General features: G+C 40.3%; 1 protein-coding gene across 1 annotated transcript in view; it reads left to right on the forward strand.

The window, feature by feature from the left end:
• Window positions 1-16704, forward strand: part of RYR3 (ryanodine receptor 3) — a 573948-nt gene that overhangs the window by 334006 nt on the left and 223238 nt on the right. The window contains exon 20 of the mRNA XM_040227012.1: window positions 12607-12823. Within this exon, the coding sequence (XP_040082946.1) occupies window positions 12607-12823 (217 nt within the window). The remainder of the gene's footprint in view (window positions 1-12606; window positions 12824-16704) is intronic.

Raw genomic sequence — 16704 nt, forward strand, 5'->3', positions numbered from 1 at the left:
CAATAAGTTGTAAGTATTTTCCTGAGTTATTAACGATCTTCCTCAAAATGGTTTTTATGGCCAGTAATACCCTTTCATTTGGCCATCCCATAATATAACCATTACTTTGTGTTAGACTTTCATGCTGATTTCATTTTTATTGTCACAAATGAAATTATTGTCAACATCCTTGAGGATAACTCATTGTCTGCATTTCTGTTTAGTTCCTCCCAGAAGCAGATTAAAAGGTATAATATTTTTAAAGTCTAAACTTATAGTTGCTTGGCTGAAGAGACCTTCAGAAAGATTGTATGAACATTCAGAATTCATGATCAACAATTCTAAAATCTGAAAAGCATCCATTTGTTCTTTAATGGATTTCACTGCAAAATCTGACCTGAACTCATTTTATGGCAAAAACCGTCATCAACAGAAATCAGACTGTGTTCAGTTTTTCGTGTATTCTATTTCTCGTGAATATTTACGTTTAACTGCAAAAGTATCAGTGTGTTTAATTATGGAGTACAGCCTCTCACCTAGCTGAAGGTTCTGTTTAATATATACCACATCTTATCTTTGGCCTTTTTTATTTATTATTACTATTTGAATTGGCTGCTCCAGGTCTTATTTATGGCACATGGGATCTTTGATCTTCACGGCAGTATGCAGAATGTTCTTAGCTGCAGCATGCGGGATCTTTAGCTTTGGCAGAACTTTTAGCTGTGGCATGTGAGATCTAGTTCCCTGACCAAGGGTGGAACCTGGCCCCCTGCATTGGGATCAGAGAGTATTAGCCACTGGACCACCTGGGCGATTGTAATCCCTGTCTTTTTTAAAATCTAAAGTCCCAAGTCTGAAGAACAGCTGCAAAAATTTCAGAAAAAGGATTTGTGCCTGTGGTATCATTTAAAGTAACCCAACTGATTGGCTCCTCATTAACTTTTACTGTTATTGGTTATTTTTAATCTTTGCCGATTTGAAGAATTTGTATCTTAAAGTTTTAGCTTCCTATTTCTTTGATTACTGATATTGTTAAACATCTTTTATGCTTACTACTCTTACATACTATTTCAGCCCAGTATTTTTTTTAAATTTTGTCTTCCCTGCCTTTCTGGTATTAATTTTATGAGCAATTTTTATATATTAAGGTTATTAAACTATTATTGCTTCCATATATTTTCCCAGTTTGTGATTTACCTTTTTAACACTGAGTGTTTTTTTTCCTATTTTTTTCCGTTTTACAAAAGTAATGCAAGTCCAAAGAAAAGAAATACCAAGAACCTATAATTGTACCACACAGAGATAATCATATGACTTTTTATTTATTCATCTCAATAACTTTACATTACATTGGGTTTGTGCTATGCCTACTGTTGTCCTTCATACTTTAACAATGCCAGCTATCATGTTCATTGTTCTGTCCCTTTCCTGGTACCAGTTGGATGCTGTATTATTTTAGTCTGAGAATACATTTTAACGTTTTTAAGGCAAGACTTCATTATAACGCTCTTGTTTCAAAATTTTCTTATCCATTCTTGATCCCTGCTTGCTAAAGAGCTCATAATTGAGTGGGAAACTAGAGTAAATACAGTTAAAATCATGTTGATTTCCATTAAAAAAGGGTCATGAAAAGAGGAGAGTTGTGGAGAGCATACACTTAGAGTTGGGACCACAAAAAAATCCGTCTGAGAACTTCTAGTACCCTAGTGTTGGGACTTCCAGAGTGATACCACCGTGACGGGTCTTAGTGCCTCCCGAAGGCTGATAAACCAAGGCGTATGCAAGAATTCCGCCCCCCCAAAAATGGATATCTTTCAATTTCAGTTAAATAGACTATTTAGGAGTAAAGAGTTATCCTTTGGATGTAATATTTAGCCTTTGGAATTTGCCACAGATATGCAAACATATATCAGATATAGGGCTTGCCGGGTGGCACTACTGGTAGAGAACCTGCCTGCCAATGCAAGAGATCTAAGAGATGCAAGTTCAATCCTTGGGTCACGAAGATTCCCTGAAAGAGGGCATGGCAACCCACTCCAGTATTCTTGCCTGGGGAATCCCATGGACAGAGGAGCCTGGTAGGCTGTAGTCCATAGGGTTGCAAAAAAATGGAAATGATCGAAGCAACTTAGCACACATGCATAGTATGTAGTACAGTTGTACCTTGTTTTATTGCACTTCACCTTATTGCAATTTTTACAAATTGTAGGTTTCTGGCAACCCTGCATCAAGCAAGTCTATTTTTCCAACAGCGTTATTTTTTAATTAATGTATGTACATAGTTTTTCAAGACAGATGCTGTTGTGCATAACAGACTGCAGTATAGTGTAAATGTAACTTTTATACGTACTTGGAAGCCAAAGTATTTGTGTGACTCACCTTATTGTGATACTTGGCTTTTGTGATGTCTAGAACCAAACTCATAATATCTCCAAGGTACACCTGTAATGTATGTTTGCAAACACACATACCAGCACTCATATGCATACACATGTACAGGCATATTTATAAACATAGCCATGGAGATGTATATAATATATTGAAATTAAGCATTTTCATTGTTTGAGGTTCTTATAACAAAAGGAGAACAAGTATAGTAAAACTTTGCTCTAGCTGCTAAATCATGTCCTACTCTTTTGCTACCTCACATACTGTAGCCCATCAGACTACTCGGTCCATAGAATTTTCCAAGTAAGAATACTGGGTGGGGGGTAGTCATTTCATTCTCCAGGGGATCTTCCTGATTCAGGGATCAAACCCATATCTCCTGCTTGGCAGGTGGGTTCTTTACCCCTGAGCCACCTGGTCGGCGACTAGGGTTGTAAATCTGCCCATTACAGGTTCAAGCCAGAGACGCTAACATCAGCATTAAAAACTATATTCTAAAGAGTTAAGAGTTATTTACCTGTGTTTCTCTGTGCTGAGAATATTTCCTTGAGAATGTCACCCCAGGTCTTCCTTTTGAAGTGTAACGGAATGTTATCATTTCTGTTGCAGTCCATAAGGAGCATGTAGAAAACATTATTGAAAGACACAAGCACTATAAACACAAAGAAGATTGATTGGGCAAGATTCTCTGGCAATCAGGGAAAACCAGTACAAGCCCCACTGTACGTCTTTCCCACTCCATTCCCCAGGAATAAAGAGAATGAGCAGAAATCGTAACCCACCATAACAGCATTTGGATCACCCACCTGCTGGCTCGGTGTCCCCTCTGGAGAAGCAAGGTCACTGATCAGCTAGTTCTCAGGCCCATGCTTCCCTGAGCAGCTAATGGCCTTGGTCCCCCAGCATCAGTGCCGTCCCTGTTTTCTTTGACCACATCCAACTCTCTGGGTTTTGCGAATTTTCAAAGAAAGCCCACCTACTTCCCAAGAATCTCATGTGAGAAAAGTGCTAAGCTTGTAGTCAAATCTCTGGAGAAGATGTCTTTCCCAATCTGCTGGCTAATGGAGTTTTCTGTGCATTCTGTGTTTAGCTAACAATACATCTGATCCCACATGTTACATGATTTTTAGTTATTAACCCATCCATCCAGTCTCTCTCAGAGCATGAGACAGGATTTTTGAGCATGTACATTTTTGTTGTTTGGGATCTTTTTTTTTTTTTTAATCTTCTTTTGGTAAAGTTCCTGGTGGCTCAGATGGTAAAGCATCTGCCTACAGTGCAGGAGACCTGGGTTTAATCCCTGGGTTGGGAACATCTCCTGGAGAAGGAAATGGCAACCCACTCCAGTATTCTTGCCTGGAAAATCCCATGGATAGAGAAACCTGATAGGCTATAGTCCATGGGGTCGCAAAGAGTCGGACATAACTTCACTTTCACTTTCTCTTGGTAAAGATCATGGCTAGCAGGGAAAGAGATCGGGGGCTGAAAGAGATAGGGGGAGAAGATGTTTCTAGTATCTTGTGACTAGGTCAGTGGGACATGCATCCTTCTCGTGCACAGGAGAAAGAGAAGCCAAGTTCCAGGATAAGAGTGATGAGACATCTAACCCATTTAGAAGGCATAACTGCTGAGAGAATTTGAGAGAGGGGAGTCCAGATACATTGACTTAAAAAGTTAACATCTTCAACATAAGAACTTCTTGCTTACAGAAATCGAAGGAGTGTAAACTGAAGAGTGGTACTCAGGAACTTGATGTCTCTTAAGTCTCCTTTCTACCAGGGAAAATATCACCTGTGACATATGCCTGTCTTTGGTTCTCAGAACATGACATGGTCTGAGCAGAGGTGGAATCACAGTAGGTTGCATGCATGGGAAATACATTTTACTGAAATACATCCAGTCCGTCACAGGATGTCTTTACTCACGGTCAATGCCAGTCCTCTGTTGAAGTCACCAGTTTGTTTATTTTCACTTTTGAGCAAATGGGATCAACGTACCTGTACTTACTCTTTCACATCAACTGGTAAGATATCATTTGGTACTGAAACGCAGCCCTTCCCCTCTATATTACTTTGGTTCAGTTGTGCAAAAAGCTAGAAAAAGAAAGCAAGATACTAATTCCAAGTTAAAGTATCTTATTGAAAATAAATGTGTTTAATAACAAAATTGAAAAGAAATTAGTGTTTTCACCCAACATAGTAGAATACTTGCATAGTTTTATAATGTCATTCTCAGCAAGATGCAAGGTTATTCCTATCTAGACAGAGATTTTTCTCCCATCATACAAGAACTCAGAATTCTCATATTTAACTCCTCTCGTTTCCTCCTCTTTATTGGTCTTTACTGAGGTCGTAGTCTTGAATTTATGATCCCACAATTATTTTCATAATTACAAACTATGTTGTTAACAGTACCTGATCAGGATGTCCCTGCCAGAGGCATCAGAGAGCAAAAATCTTTTTCAATTAGATCTACCCACAGTGAAGTCAAAAGCAGTATGAGTAATTACTAACAAAATTCACAAATCAATATGTGCTCTCTTCTAACCATTATAAGTGTGCCTCCTTAGTTTCCTTCTCACACTAGTTTGTTTGTGGAGGGTATTATGAGTGTAATAGACCCTCAGTGTAACAACCCTATTTGTTCTAGGACAGAATTTGGGATGAAGCCTGTGTACCTGGGAGCCCACCCAAAAGGTTGAATTACTTAGATATCAGAAAGCTCTTATTAAAAGGTATCTCACCCTGCCAAATGGCGTGATGGTGTGTGCCACACAGAGAACATTGCACTAAAGCCACAGTATATAGTGAGATTTGGGTGCTTAGTTTTGCAGGAAAGTGATCCGTTAAGTTGCTGTAGTAGAGTGTATTTTATAGCTATGGTTAAATTCCCCTTGCGTGTGTGCTGAGTCACTTCAGTCATATCCAACTCTTCGTGACCCTATGGACCACAGCCCACCAGGCTCCTCTGTCCATGGGATTCTCCAGGCAAGAATACTGGAGTGGGTTGCCATGCCCTTCTCCAGGGGATCTTCCTCACCCAGGGATTGAACCCAAGTCTCTTAGTCTCCTATATTGGCAGGTGAGTTCTTTACCACTGGCGCCACCTGGGAATCCCAAATTCCCCATTGATCTACTTAATCTTCGTATGTAAGTCTTTTACCAGCCTTTCTAATTTATAAAAACAACACTCTCCAAAGATGGTTGGTATTTGTGGTTGCTGTTTGTTTTCTGCACCAGCCTTGGCTAAAATTCAGGTAAACAATGGCTTAGCTATTTCCAGCTTGTTGTGGTCAATGCTGTGGAAATTATTGCTGAGATAAATATACTTCTGCAAAGAACATGATGAGCACTGGCTGAATTGCCCTGGGCTTTCATCAAACACTGGCCAGAAAGAAATATGACTGTGGAAATGTACATAACTCAAATTGTTCTCCTGTCTTAGCAATGTGGATTAAAGATGCAATTAGGAATCATGACTTATGAGTTGAATTCAGGTCAACAAAGCTTGCTATTTCTTTCTGCAGCTAACCACAGCCTGTATCCTTTTCTTCTTTGGGACACTGTCCCAACTTCTCGGAGGGAATCAATAAGAATAATGAGACATCTAGTAAGACTAAAATGATTTCACAGTTTGCTAGTACAGTATGAATAAGGAAACTTAGTCATCTTTTTTGAGTATGGCAAAGGTTTGTCTTGATTTTTACTCTATTTTTTATTCATGGGTCAGTCTTTCAAACTTAGGGATTTATGTTAGGTTTTCTCATCTCTTCTGCAAATTGGTAAGTAAAAATGCACAAATCTTAAAAGATGAAATTGCAAATGCTAGTGGGGATTTTTTCAATGTCATTTTCTCTGTTTATAAAATTAGCCTAGTAAATAAAAAATTCCTCTATGCATCCTCAAACTTCACTACTCCCAGGTGACTATTACTGAATCTATTGCTCATCTTTAAAGTAGAGAAATCTAAGGAAGCTTCCCTTATCGTAATCACTTTAGGAAGAAAAAAACCTTGGAGAGCTGATGGTGTGTCTGAGTTATAGGAAGAACCCTAGAAGATGATACAAGTGCTTTAGTGGAAGAGATTAAATTGATGAATGAAATTGATTTTTAAAATCTATTAATGTAAAGAAAAATCAGAGGATGAAGAACTAAGTTTAATGACCTCTTAAATTACCTTTTATTTTCAATTTAATATTTTTTGTGATACTAAGAGATTCAGTGGAACCCAAGGAGCAAGGAAGAATACACCAAGAGAAGAGAGGTTTATATTCTAATTGAAAATTTCTCATTGATGAATGAGGCCAAAGGATTTAAAAGATTAACAGTAAGTGCCAGATAACAGATTTATTAGAAAAAGTAGACTAGATAGGTATAACTGTTGTCTCTCTCTCCACGCCTTTAAATCCTTTCTCTGGACTCCTGGATAAGTTCTTGGGCAGGTTCTGTAGCCCTTATTACTCCTTTTAAGACCAGGAACCATCTTGCCAATACTTAAAAATTCCATCTTTTGAAAAGTATAAAAACTCCAGATTTGTATCCAGTTATCGTTTGAGCCCTCCCCTACTCCCCCTGCAGTTTGAAGTGAGGCTTCTCTTCAGCCACCAGCTCCTGTCTCAGGCCCCTCCAGGGCCTAGGGTCCAGCCCAGACTCAAGATAATTGAAGGGTGAGCACATTCCATGGAGTTGGTTCAGCTGCCTTGTGACATCAGCCTTTTTGTAGCTGCTACATAATTGTGGCATCTTTCTCTCCTGAGGCTCTTCGGTAGGTTTCTTGGAGAGCCCCAGGCTGGGAGCATCCAACTTCAAATCTCTTGACTTGGCTTCCCCACCTGTGCTGGCTGCTCCCTTCTGGCTGAACCCAAGCCTCCTCTGTTCCCCCTCCCCCTCCAGCTGTGTGGGCCTCCTGCCTCCCCCAAGCCCTGAGTTTCTGATCTCGACTTAGTGATTTGCCTTTCCAGGCAGGATTCCTTTCTGATGGCTAGCAGCTGGCTCATCTGTCCCTCTGCTCTGCACCATCACTAGGCAAACATGTCCCTTGCTATATTCCAGGAACACTCACAAGCTTCTGAGTAGTTCTTTAAAGCCCTCATTTGACTCCAGATGGGAAAGGACTCCCATCCCCTTCTTCCTGACAACTTTCTCCAAATGAATTCTTTACCTTTCTTATCAGTGTGGAGGTAAGGGGTAGGCTAAAGCTGCACTGATTTCACAGTTTTTTCATGGATCCTCTTAGTTGGTCCAGCACGTCACTTCAGGATGAGAAGACATTGGCATCCTCTGAATTATTTGCATCCGGGACCTCTGCTAAACCAGAGACAAAGGGGGATCCCATTTTAATACCCTCCCATCATTAAATTGGGTTTCAGGTACCTTCTTTCTTGCTTTTGGTTGTTCCCTTTACACTTGGATTTTATCCCTGATTATTCCCTTTGACCTGGTTGCTGGGGTCTCCGGGAGAGGGTTTATGAGGAACACCGGCCTTTGTGGTGGTTTGTCGGAGGGAGCCCTTCCCGCAGACTCTGGGCAGCGAGGGGAGGAGCCCAGATGGCATTGTGCCCGCACCGGCTCCTGTCCAGTCCTGCCTGCTGGGGAGCAGGGCTCCCGTCTGACAGGGCTTGGGAAGCCACCCAGAACCCTTCTTTCTACCCACCGAAGCACAGCATAATGGCACTGGAAGATGAATGCTTCAGTAAGCAGTAAACATGTTAATTTTTTATTTTACTATCTTTGTGGCCATTCGAGGCGATAAGATTAAAATTTATAACCAAATTATCATTCTCCTTTTAATAACTGAATATAAAAACAGCATTGTTCTCCCTAAGTGCTACACGGATTTCTACCTTTCTTGATTTGTTCTCTATCCAGAGGACAATAGCAGATTTTAAAGCATAAGAGAAATGTTAAAACTATACATAACTGGCAATAGGGCTTATGAATAATTAAGTCCATCTAGACATCCTGGTAACAGATCATTTAGCTGGTCTTAGAATCCATACACTAGTGAGTAACAAGAAATACACCAGTTGTACAAGCTCCTCTTGGGTGTTCAGCTCTTCGCTGAAAGAATGTCAGTGAGAAGGGAAAAGCAGAAAACTTCCCACACAAATTCTTTGCTCAAAATGATTTAGTTTTGTCCCATAGTTCCAGCATGTTCCAGCATGTCTGTAACCCAGTCTGTTCTGTTACAACTGAATTTTGGAAAGTTCACAAATATTAAGGCCTAATTGTTATTTCCTGAAGATTTACTAAATTAGTAACATTGCAGGCTAATGACTCAATTTTGTTCCAATATCATTGTTCATATTCTTAATACACATAGATCGTGTCCTGTTATATAACAGTTAATGTAGGAACACTCACAGGGAATAATTGTGGTTCTAATTCTCTATTATTGTTGTTTAGTACTTTAAAATGGGAAAGTGGGAGGCTTCATATGATTTCTGTAATTAATTTTAAAACAGCATTTTATAAAATGCTGTTTGAATAAAGAATTTGTTTATGTTGGGAAGCGGGGGAAGAAACTTAATGTCTTTTACTTGGAGAGACTTTTATTTTCCAGTTTTACCATTCACTTCAGTTCAGTCGCTCAGTCCTGTCCGACTCTTTGCGACCCCATGAATCGCAGCACGCCAGGCCTCCCTGTTCATCACCAACTCACGGAGTTCATTCAGACTCACGTCCATCAAGTCAGCGATGCCATCCAGCCATCTCATCCTCTGTCGTCCCCTTCTCCTCCTGCCCCCAATCCCTCCCAGCATCAAAGTCTTTTCCAATGAGTCAATTCTTCGCATGAGGTGGCCAAAGTACTGAAGTTTTGGCTTTAGCATCATTCCTTCCAAAGAAATCCCAGTGCTGATCTCCTTCAGAATGGACTGGTTGGATCTCCTTGCAGTCCAAAGGACTCTCAAGAGTCTTCTCCAACACCACAGTCCAAAAACATCAATTCTTCGGCGCTCAGCCTTCTTCACAGTCCAACTCTCACATCCATACATGACTACAGGAAAAACCATAGCCTTGATTAGATGGACCTTATTTGGCAAAGTAATGTCTCTGCTTTTGAATATGTGATCTAGGTTGGTCATAACTTTTCTTCCAAGGAGTAAGTATCTTTTAATTTCATGGCTGCAGTCACCATCTGCAGTGATTTTGGAGCCCCCCAAAATAAAGTCTGACACTGTTTCCACTGTTTCCCCATCTATTTCCCATGAAGTGATGGGACCGGATACCATGATCTTCGTTTTCTGAATGTTGAGCTTTAAGCCAACTTTTTCACTCTCCTCTTTCACTTTCATCAAGAGGCTTTTTAGTTCTTCTTCACCTTCTGTGAAAGTTTTACCATTAGCTGCTCATAATCACAGTTACTCAGCCAACGCTGAGACTCTGCTGCAAGGCTTCCCCCTACTAGAATATTCCAGTTAAAGGAAGTGAGACCTAGTGGAGAGTATTGCTGTGAGAGCTTTGCTAGATCATAACGTTCCCACATATCCTGCCACACACACAGCCCTACTCCATCACCAATTCCTAACAAGCCAAATTCCAAAACAAAATTAGAATGTAACCACTGCTTTCCAGCTTGGTCTTCATCATCTTGTTCCAACCCACCCTCATCTCTCACTGGGACTAAATTGATGTCAGGTGCCTCCTAATTGGTCCCAGACCTGTCTACATAAAACAGTGAAAACAGTTCTGTGTTTCTTCTTCTTAAATCCCCCAGAAGCGCCTCACCTGGAAGAAACAGACCCTGCCTGATTTAGCCCTGCCCCCCACCACCTAGTCTCTCACCCCTGGGGCTCGCCATGTTCTCACTCACACCGCCCTCCACCCACATCTTCCCTGCCTCAGGGCCTTTGCACATGTTGTTCCTTTCACCCAGAATGCTCTTCCTCCAGATTCTGAACCCACTGGCTTCTCCTTTTCCTTTAGAGTTAACAGAAATATCTCCCCCTCACAGAAGTCTTTCTAGACCCCAGTCTAGCACCCCCTCCTTCCCTGAGTTGTTTCAGTCTCCCTCTTTATTCCCTCATCAAATGTCTCCCAATCAGTTGTTATGACTGTTTGCCTCTTTGGATGCCTGCTCTGTGACACGAGGGGCAGGGTATTCTCTTTTTATTGCTGGGTCCACAGTGCAGAGAGCAGTGCAGTTCATGTGGGTTTGGTAAATATAGTTGGTTTTGCTGAGGGGAAGCAGGAGGGAGTGAATACGTGTAGCTGCTATGTATGTGGATGGGCTTTTCCTGTGTAAGATTATTGGTGATCCTGCAGGACTGTGTATCTTGTCATGTCTTAATTACTTAACGTTACATATTTTCTCATCAGTTTAATATGGTTACAGATGACTTGCAAAAGCTGTATATCTAGTCTCAACCCTAAAAACCTATAAAGTATCATGTTGAAATGTTTCACTTTCACTCTCTTCTTGCAGAGGAACTTTGTGTGCTAACCCTAACCTAACAATATATATGGGGCTGATAGTAGCCAGAATGCAAAATTAAAATATTTTAAAGAGTTCAGTTTGTTGGTAATCAGTGCCAGCCGTGACTGTGGCCCCACAAGGATTCTTCCTTCTTCTTTGGGAGGTCCCTGTAGGCACTGCTGGAGTGGGCCAGGGCATTAGGCCTGGATGCCAGCAAGGCAGTGGTGCCCCTAGAAGGCTCTAGGACCCTAGTGAGCAAACTGGATGCCCATTTGGCCCCCCATGGCTGTAACCACCTGCTGATACTTTCTCACAGTCTCCCTCATATGGCTACTTTGGGAACTGCAGCCTCTTCAGTGTATCTTTTCTATTAACGTCTCCTGCCATGTTTACCATTTCTGTTTAACATTCTCCTGTTACTTGATCTTTTTGCACCGTCAACTAGGAATTTCCTATTTTCCCCAAATATTTATAGCATGTTTTCTTTTGTTGTTGTGTGAGTAATCTCTCTCAACTAAAAAGACTTGAAGTTCTCATGCTGTTGTTTCAATGCGATCTTTTCAGAATCTGGCATTATCACTGTTACTCTTTTCAAACTATAGTAATAATATCTATATTAATGATATCTATAGTAATTATTCTCCAACTAGGGTAAGGATGAACTTGATATTTTAAAGTCTAGTGATTTTAATATATAATTTTTTTTTCTTTCTGACTTACTTCACTCTGTATGACAGATTCTAGGTCCATCCACATCTCTACAAATGACACAGTTGCATTCCTTTTTATGGCTGAGTAATATTCCATTGTATATAAGTACCATATCCTCTTTATCCATTTATCTGTCAATAGGCCTTTAGGTTGCTTCTGTGTCTTGGCTATTGTAAACAGTGCTGCAATGAACACTGAGTGTATGTCTTTTTTTTTGGGGGGGGGTTAATCTATTATTTTATTTTATTTTTTTGTTTTATTTTTTTTATTTTACTTTATTTTACTTTACAAATGGTTTTCTCAAGGTATATACGCCCAGGAGTGGGATTACTGGGTCATATGATACCTCTATTTTTACTTTTTTAAGTGCCTCCATACTGTTCTCCATAGTGGCTGTATCAATTTACATTCCCACCAACAGTGTGGGAGGGTTCCCTTTTCTCCACACCCTCTCCAGTATTTATTGTTTGTAGACTTTTTTGATGATGGCTATTTTGATGAGTGTGAGGTGATACCTCATTGTAGTTTTGATTTGTATTTCTCTAATAACTGGAGATGTTGAGCATATTTTCTTGTGCCTCTTGGCCATCTACATGTCTTCTTTGAAGAACTGTCCATTTACATCTTCCACCCATTTTTTGATTGGGTTGTTTTCAGTGCTCTGTGTTGACCTAGAGGGGTGGGTTAGGAGTGGGTGGGAGGGAGGCCCAAGAGAAAGGGGATATATATATATATATAAAGCTGATTCACTGCACACCATTGTAAAGCAGTTATACTCCAATTAAGAAAAAGAAAAAAATCTAGTAGTTTTACTGTATCTTCATTTTTAAGAACTTAGCTGACATGGTCAATTGAGAATTGTGAGCAGTCTGAACTGATACTTGGCTCTATCTCCAATTTAGGGTGTTTACTATGATGTGTACTTTAGGGTGTTTACTGTGATGAATCTGACATCATTCACTTCCCAAAAAAATAATTTGGATTGATCTGACATCATTCAATTCCCAAAAAAGTAATTTGTATGGGGGAAGCTGATCTTTAATTTTCACTTATTTGGGCTGGCATATTATTTTTTTTTAACCTCTCTCTTCCTGGTTTCTCCAAATAACACAGAGTACGTTTCCTGCTGGGTGGACGTCATGGAGAATTTAAGTTCCTGCCTCCCTCTGGCTATGCCCCTTGCTATGAAGCCTTGCTTCCGAAGGAAAAGATGAGATTGGAGCCTGTCAAAGAGTATAAACGTGATGCTGAAGGAATTCGAGATCTGTTGGGTACCACCCAGTTCCTTTCCCAAGCCTCTTTCATCCCATGCCCCATAGATACCAGTCAGGTAGGTTCAGGCTGCCAACAGCAGGCATCCCATGGAGATCATGTAATAGGGTTAAATCCTCCTTGCTTCTTCACCATTGAACCATTCTTACCATACCTTTTGTAGCATTGTCGTGATATATGAACAGCCATTATTCTTTACATTTCCACCGTATGCGACAATTGAAGTCTAAGGATTCTGCAATCCATGAACAAGTTGAGCACTTGCTACACACCAGGCATTGTACCAGGCTCTGTGAGACACAGGCAGAAATGTCTCAAGATTCTCTGGGAATTTGCAACCAAGTTGAAGAAATAAGCAAAAAAAAAAAAAAAGCACATGTGTAATTTTTTTTTAAAGTCTGACTTTCAGGCTGTGATTGACTAAGGAGTACTTAATTTAAACAGATTATCTTATTTAACCAGTAAAACCCAAATACAGTAGTCATTTGTTTGCTAATAGTTTTCCCAGTTTTGCTCCTTATCAAAACATCATGCCACTTAACTTTGGCTTTTCAATAATAAGCCAGTTTTTAAAAGACTGTCTTTAGTCGAAAGTCAAATAGTGCCTTTTATACACAGCTTAAATATTTTATTGCTACTTTTCTCTGTAGTCTCCTTGTATATCACTGACTTGGTATACTTTTTCTAAAAAAAAAAAAAAAAAAAAATTCTCCATGAGCTCCCCTCCTCAAACTTAATTGGGATTTTTGTAAATAATGGAAACACTAATAATCATTATACTGGAGCCAGGGAGGTGACACAGAAGGGAAGCAGGCCAAGGGTGCAGGCCCTCTAAAGCAGGTGGCGATTTCTTAGCCCTAGCTTACAATAGCCAAGTAAAAGTGTCAGGCTAGAGTTAGAGTCTTCCAACTGGTCAGGAGATATTAGAAATCTGAATTTTTATATGAACTCTCGCACTTCTTATGAACTACCAACTAATAAATGAAAACGGCAATTGTTTATTGTTGTTACTGTAGTCGTAGTCAATTCGAGAAAATAAGGGGGAGAAAAGAGAACTTGAGTCCCCAGTTTGTGACCTCTGTGAAGAGAGGAGCAAAGTGCTGGGAAAACATAGAGAAACTGTCCCTGAAGGTCCGGGGGAATACACTGACACTGAGCTAACAACAGAAGGATAAACATTGGGGGACTTTGTATTAAAACCTTTAACTTCTCTTCTTTTCACAGCTGTTTGTAAGGCCTCCTCAGATAATTATTTTGCCTTTTTGCATTTCTTTTTCCTGGGGATGGTCTTGATTGCTCCCTCCTGTAGAGTGTCACGAACCTCCACCCATAGTTCTTCAGGCAGTCTGTCTATCAGATCTAATCCCTTGAATCTATTTCTCACTTCCAGTGTATAATCATAAGGGATTTGATTTAGGTCATACCTGAATGGTCTAGTGGTTTTCCCTACTTTCTTCAGTTTTAGTCTGAATTTGCCAAAAAGGCATTCGTGATCTGAGCCACAGTCAGCTTCTGGTCTTCTTTTTGATGACTGTATAGAGTTTCTCCATTTTTGGTTGCAAAGAATATAATCACTCTGATTTCGGTATTGACCATCTGGTGATATCCACGTGTAGAGTCTTCTCTTGTGTTGTTGGAAGAGGGTGTTTGCTATGACCAGTGAGTTCTCTTGGCAAAACTCTATTAACCTTACAAATAGCTGTGAAAAGAAGAGAAGTGAAAGGCAAAGGTGAAAAGGAAATATATACTCATTTGAATGCAGAGTTCCAAAGAATAGCAAGGAAAGATAAGAAAGCCTTCCTCGTTGATCAGTGCAAAGAAATAGAGCAAAACAATAGAATGGGAAAGACTAGAGATCTCTTCAAGAAAATTAGAGATACCAAGGGAATATTTCATGCAAAGATGGGCTCGATAAAGGACAGAAATGGTATGGACCTAACAGAAGCAGAAGAGATCAAGAAGGGGTGGCAAGAATACACAGAACTGTACAAAAAAGATCTTCATGACCCAGATAATCAGAATGGTATAATCACTCACCTAGAGCCAGACATCCTAGAATGCAAAGTCAAGTGGGCCTTATGAAGCATCACTACGAACAAAGCTAGTGGACGTGATGAAATTCCAGTTGAGCTATTTCAAATCTTAAAAGATGATGCTGTGAAAGTGCTGCACTCAATATGCCAACAAATGTGGAAAACTCAGCAGTGGCCACAGGACTGAAAAAGGTCAGTTTTCATTGCAATGCCAAAGAATGCTCAAACTACCACACAATTACACTCATCTCACAGGCTAGTAAAGTAATGCTCAAAATTCCCCAAGACAGGCTTCAACAATACATGAACCATGAACTTCCAGATGTTCAAGCTGGATTTTAAAAAGGCAGAGGAACCAGAGATCAAATTGCCAACATCTGCTGGATCATCAAAAAAGCAACAGAGTTCCAGAAAAACATCTACTTCTGCTCTATTGACTATGCCAAAGCCTTTGACTGTGTGGATCACAACAAACTGTGAAAAATTCTAAAAGAGATGGGAATACCAGACCACCTAACCTGCCTCTTGAGAAATCTGTATGCAAGTCAGGAAGCAACAGTTAGAACTGGACATGGAACAACAGACTGGTTCCAAATAGGAAAAGGAGTATGTCAAGGCTGTATATTGTCACCCTGCTTATTTAACTTACATGCAGAGTACATCATGAAGAATGCTGGGCTAGATGAAGAACAAGGTGGAATCAAGATTGCCAGGAGAAATATCAATCACCTCAGATACGCAGATGACACCACCTTTATGGCAGAAAGTGAAGAAGAACTAAAGAGCCTCTTGATGAAAGTGAAAGAGGAGAGTGGAAAAGTTGGGTTAAAACTCAACATTCAAAAAACTAATATCATGGCATCTGGTGCCATCACTTTATGGGAAATAGATGGGGAAACAGTGTCAGACTTCATTTTGGGGGCTTCAAAATCACTGCAGATGGTGACTGAAGCCATGAAACTAAAAGACACTTGCTCCTTGGAAGAAAAGTTATGACCAACCTAGATAGCATATTAAAAAGAGACATTACTTTGCCAACCAAGGTCCATCTAGTCAAAGCTATGGTTTTTCCAGTAGTCATGTATGGATGTGAGAGTTGGTCTAGTAAGAAAGCTGAGCACTGAAGAATTGATGCTTTTGAACTGTGGTGTTGGAGAAGACTCTTGAGAGTCCCTTGGACTGCAAGAAGATCCAACCAATCCATCCTAAAGGAGATCAGTCCTGAATATTCATTGGAAGGACTAATGCTAAAGCTGAAACTCCAATCCTTTGGCCAACTGATGTGAAGAGCTGACTCATTTGAAAAGACCCTGATGCTGGGAAAGATTGAAGGCAGGAGGAAAAGGGGACGACAGAGGATGAGATAGTTGGATGGCATCACCGACTCAATGGACATGTGTTTGGGTAAACTCTGGGAGCCGGTGATGGACAGGGAGGCCTGGCGTGCTGCAGTCCATGGGACTGCAAAGAGTCAGACACAACTGAGCAACTAAACTGAACTGAACTTGTATTAAAACAAGAGCTGGGCATCAGTTAAAGAGATAAAAACAGATCTTACATAGAAACTCTCGCAATAGAGGAAAGGGAACTCTATTATAGAGCTGGGGTCAGTTCTGAATACAATACAGACAAGTGAAGATTTACAGCCAAGGGACAGGGTGGGAGTGGGGGTGGGCATGTCAGTGATGCAAAAGTAGTAAGCGGAACATTGGGGTTGGGATGGATTCTTACTAAACTGACCTAACAATTCTCACTGAAGGCAGGTCTGAGTGATCTGATATCACCTAGGGGAGGATTGGGGGTGAATAAATTTGATCAGACATGGTGGATGATCAGATATCAAGGGTATGGGTTGTCAGTAAACTGAATTAGCAAGATTCTTGCTAAAACTGGAATCCTGAAGACA

Source organism: Oryx dammah, unplaced genomic scaffold (genome assembly GCF_014754425.2).
Source record: "Oryx dammah isolate SB20612 unplaced genomic scaffold, SCBI_Odam_1.1 HiC_scaffold_26, whole genome shotgun sequence".
Taxonomy (NCBI): Eukaryota; Metazoa; Chordata; class Mammalia; order Artiodactyla; family Bovidae; genus Oryx; species Oryx dammah.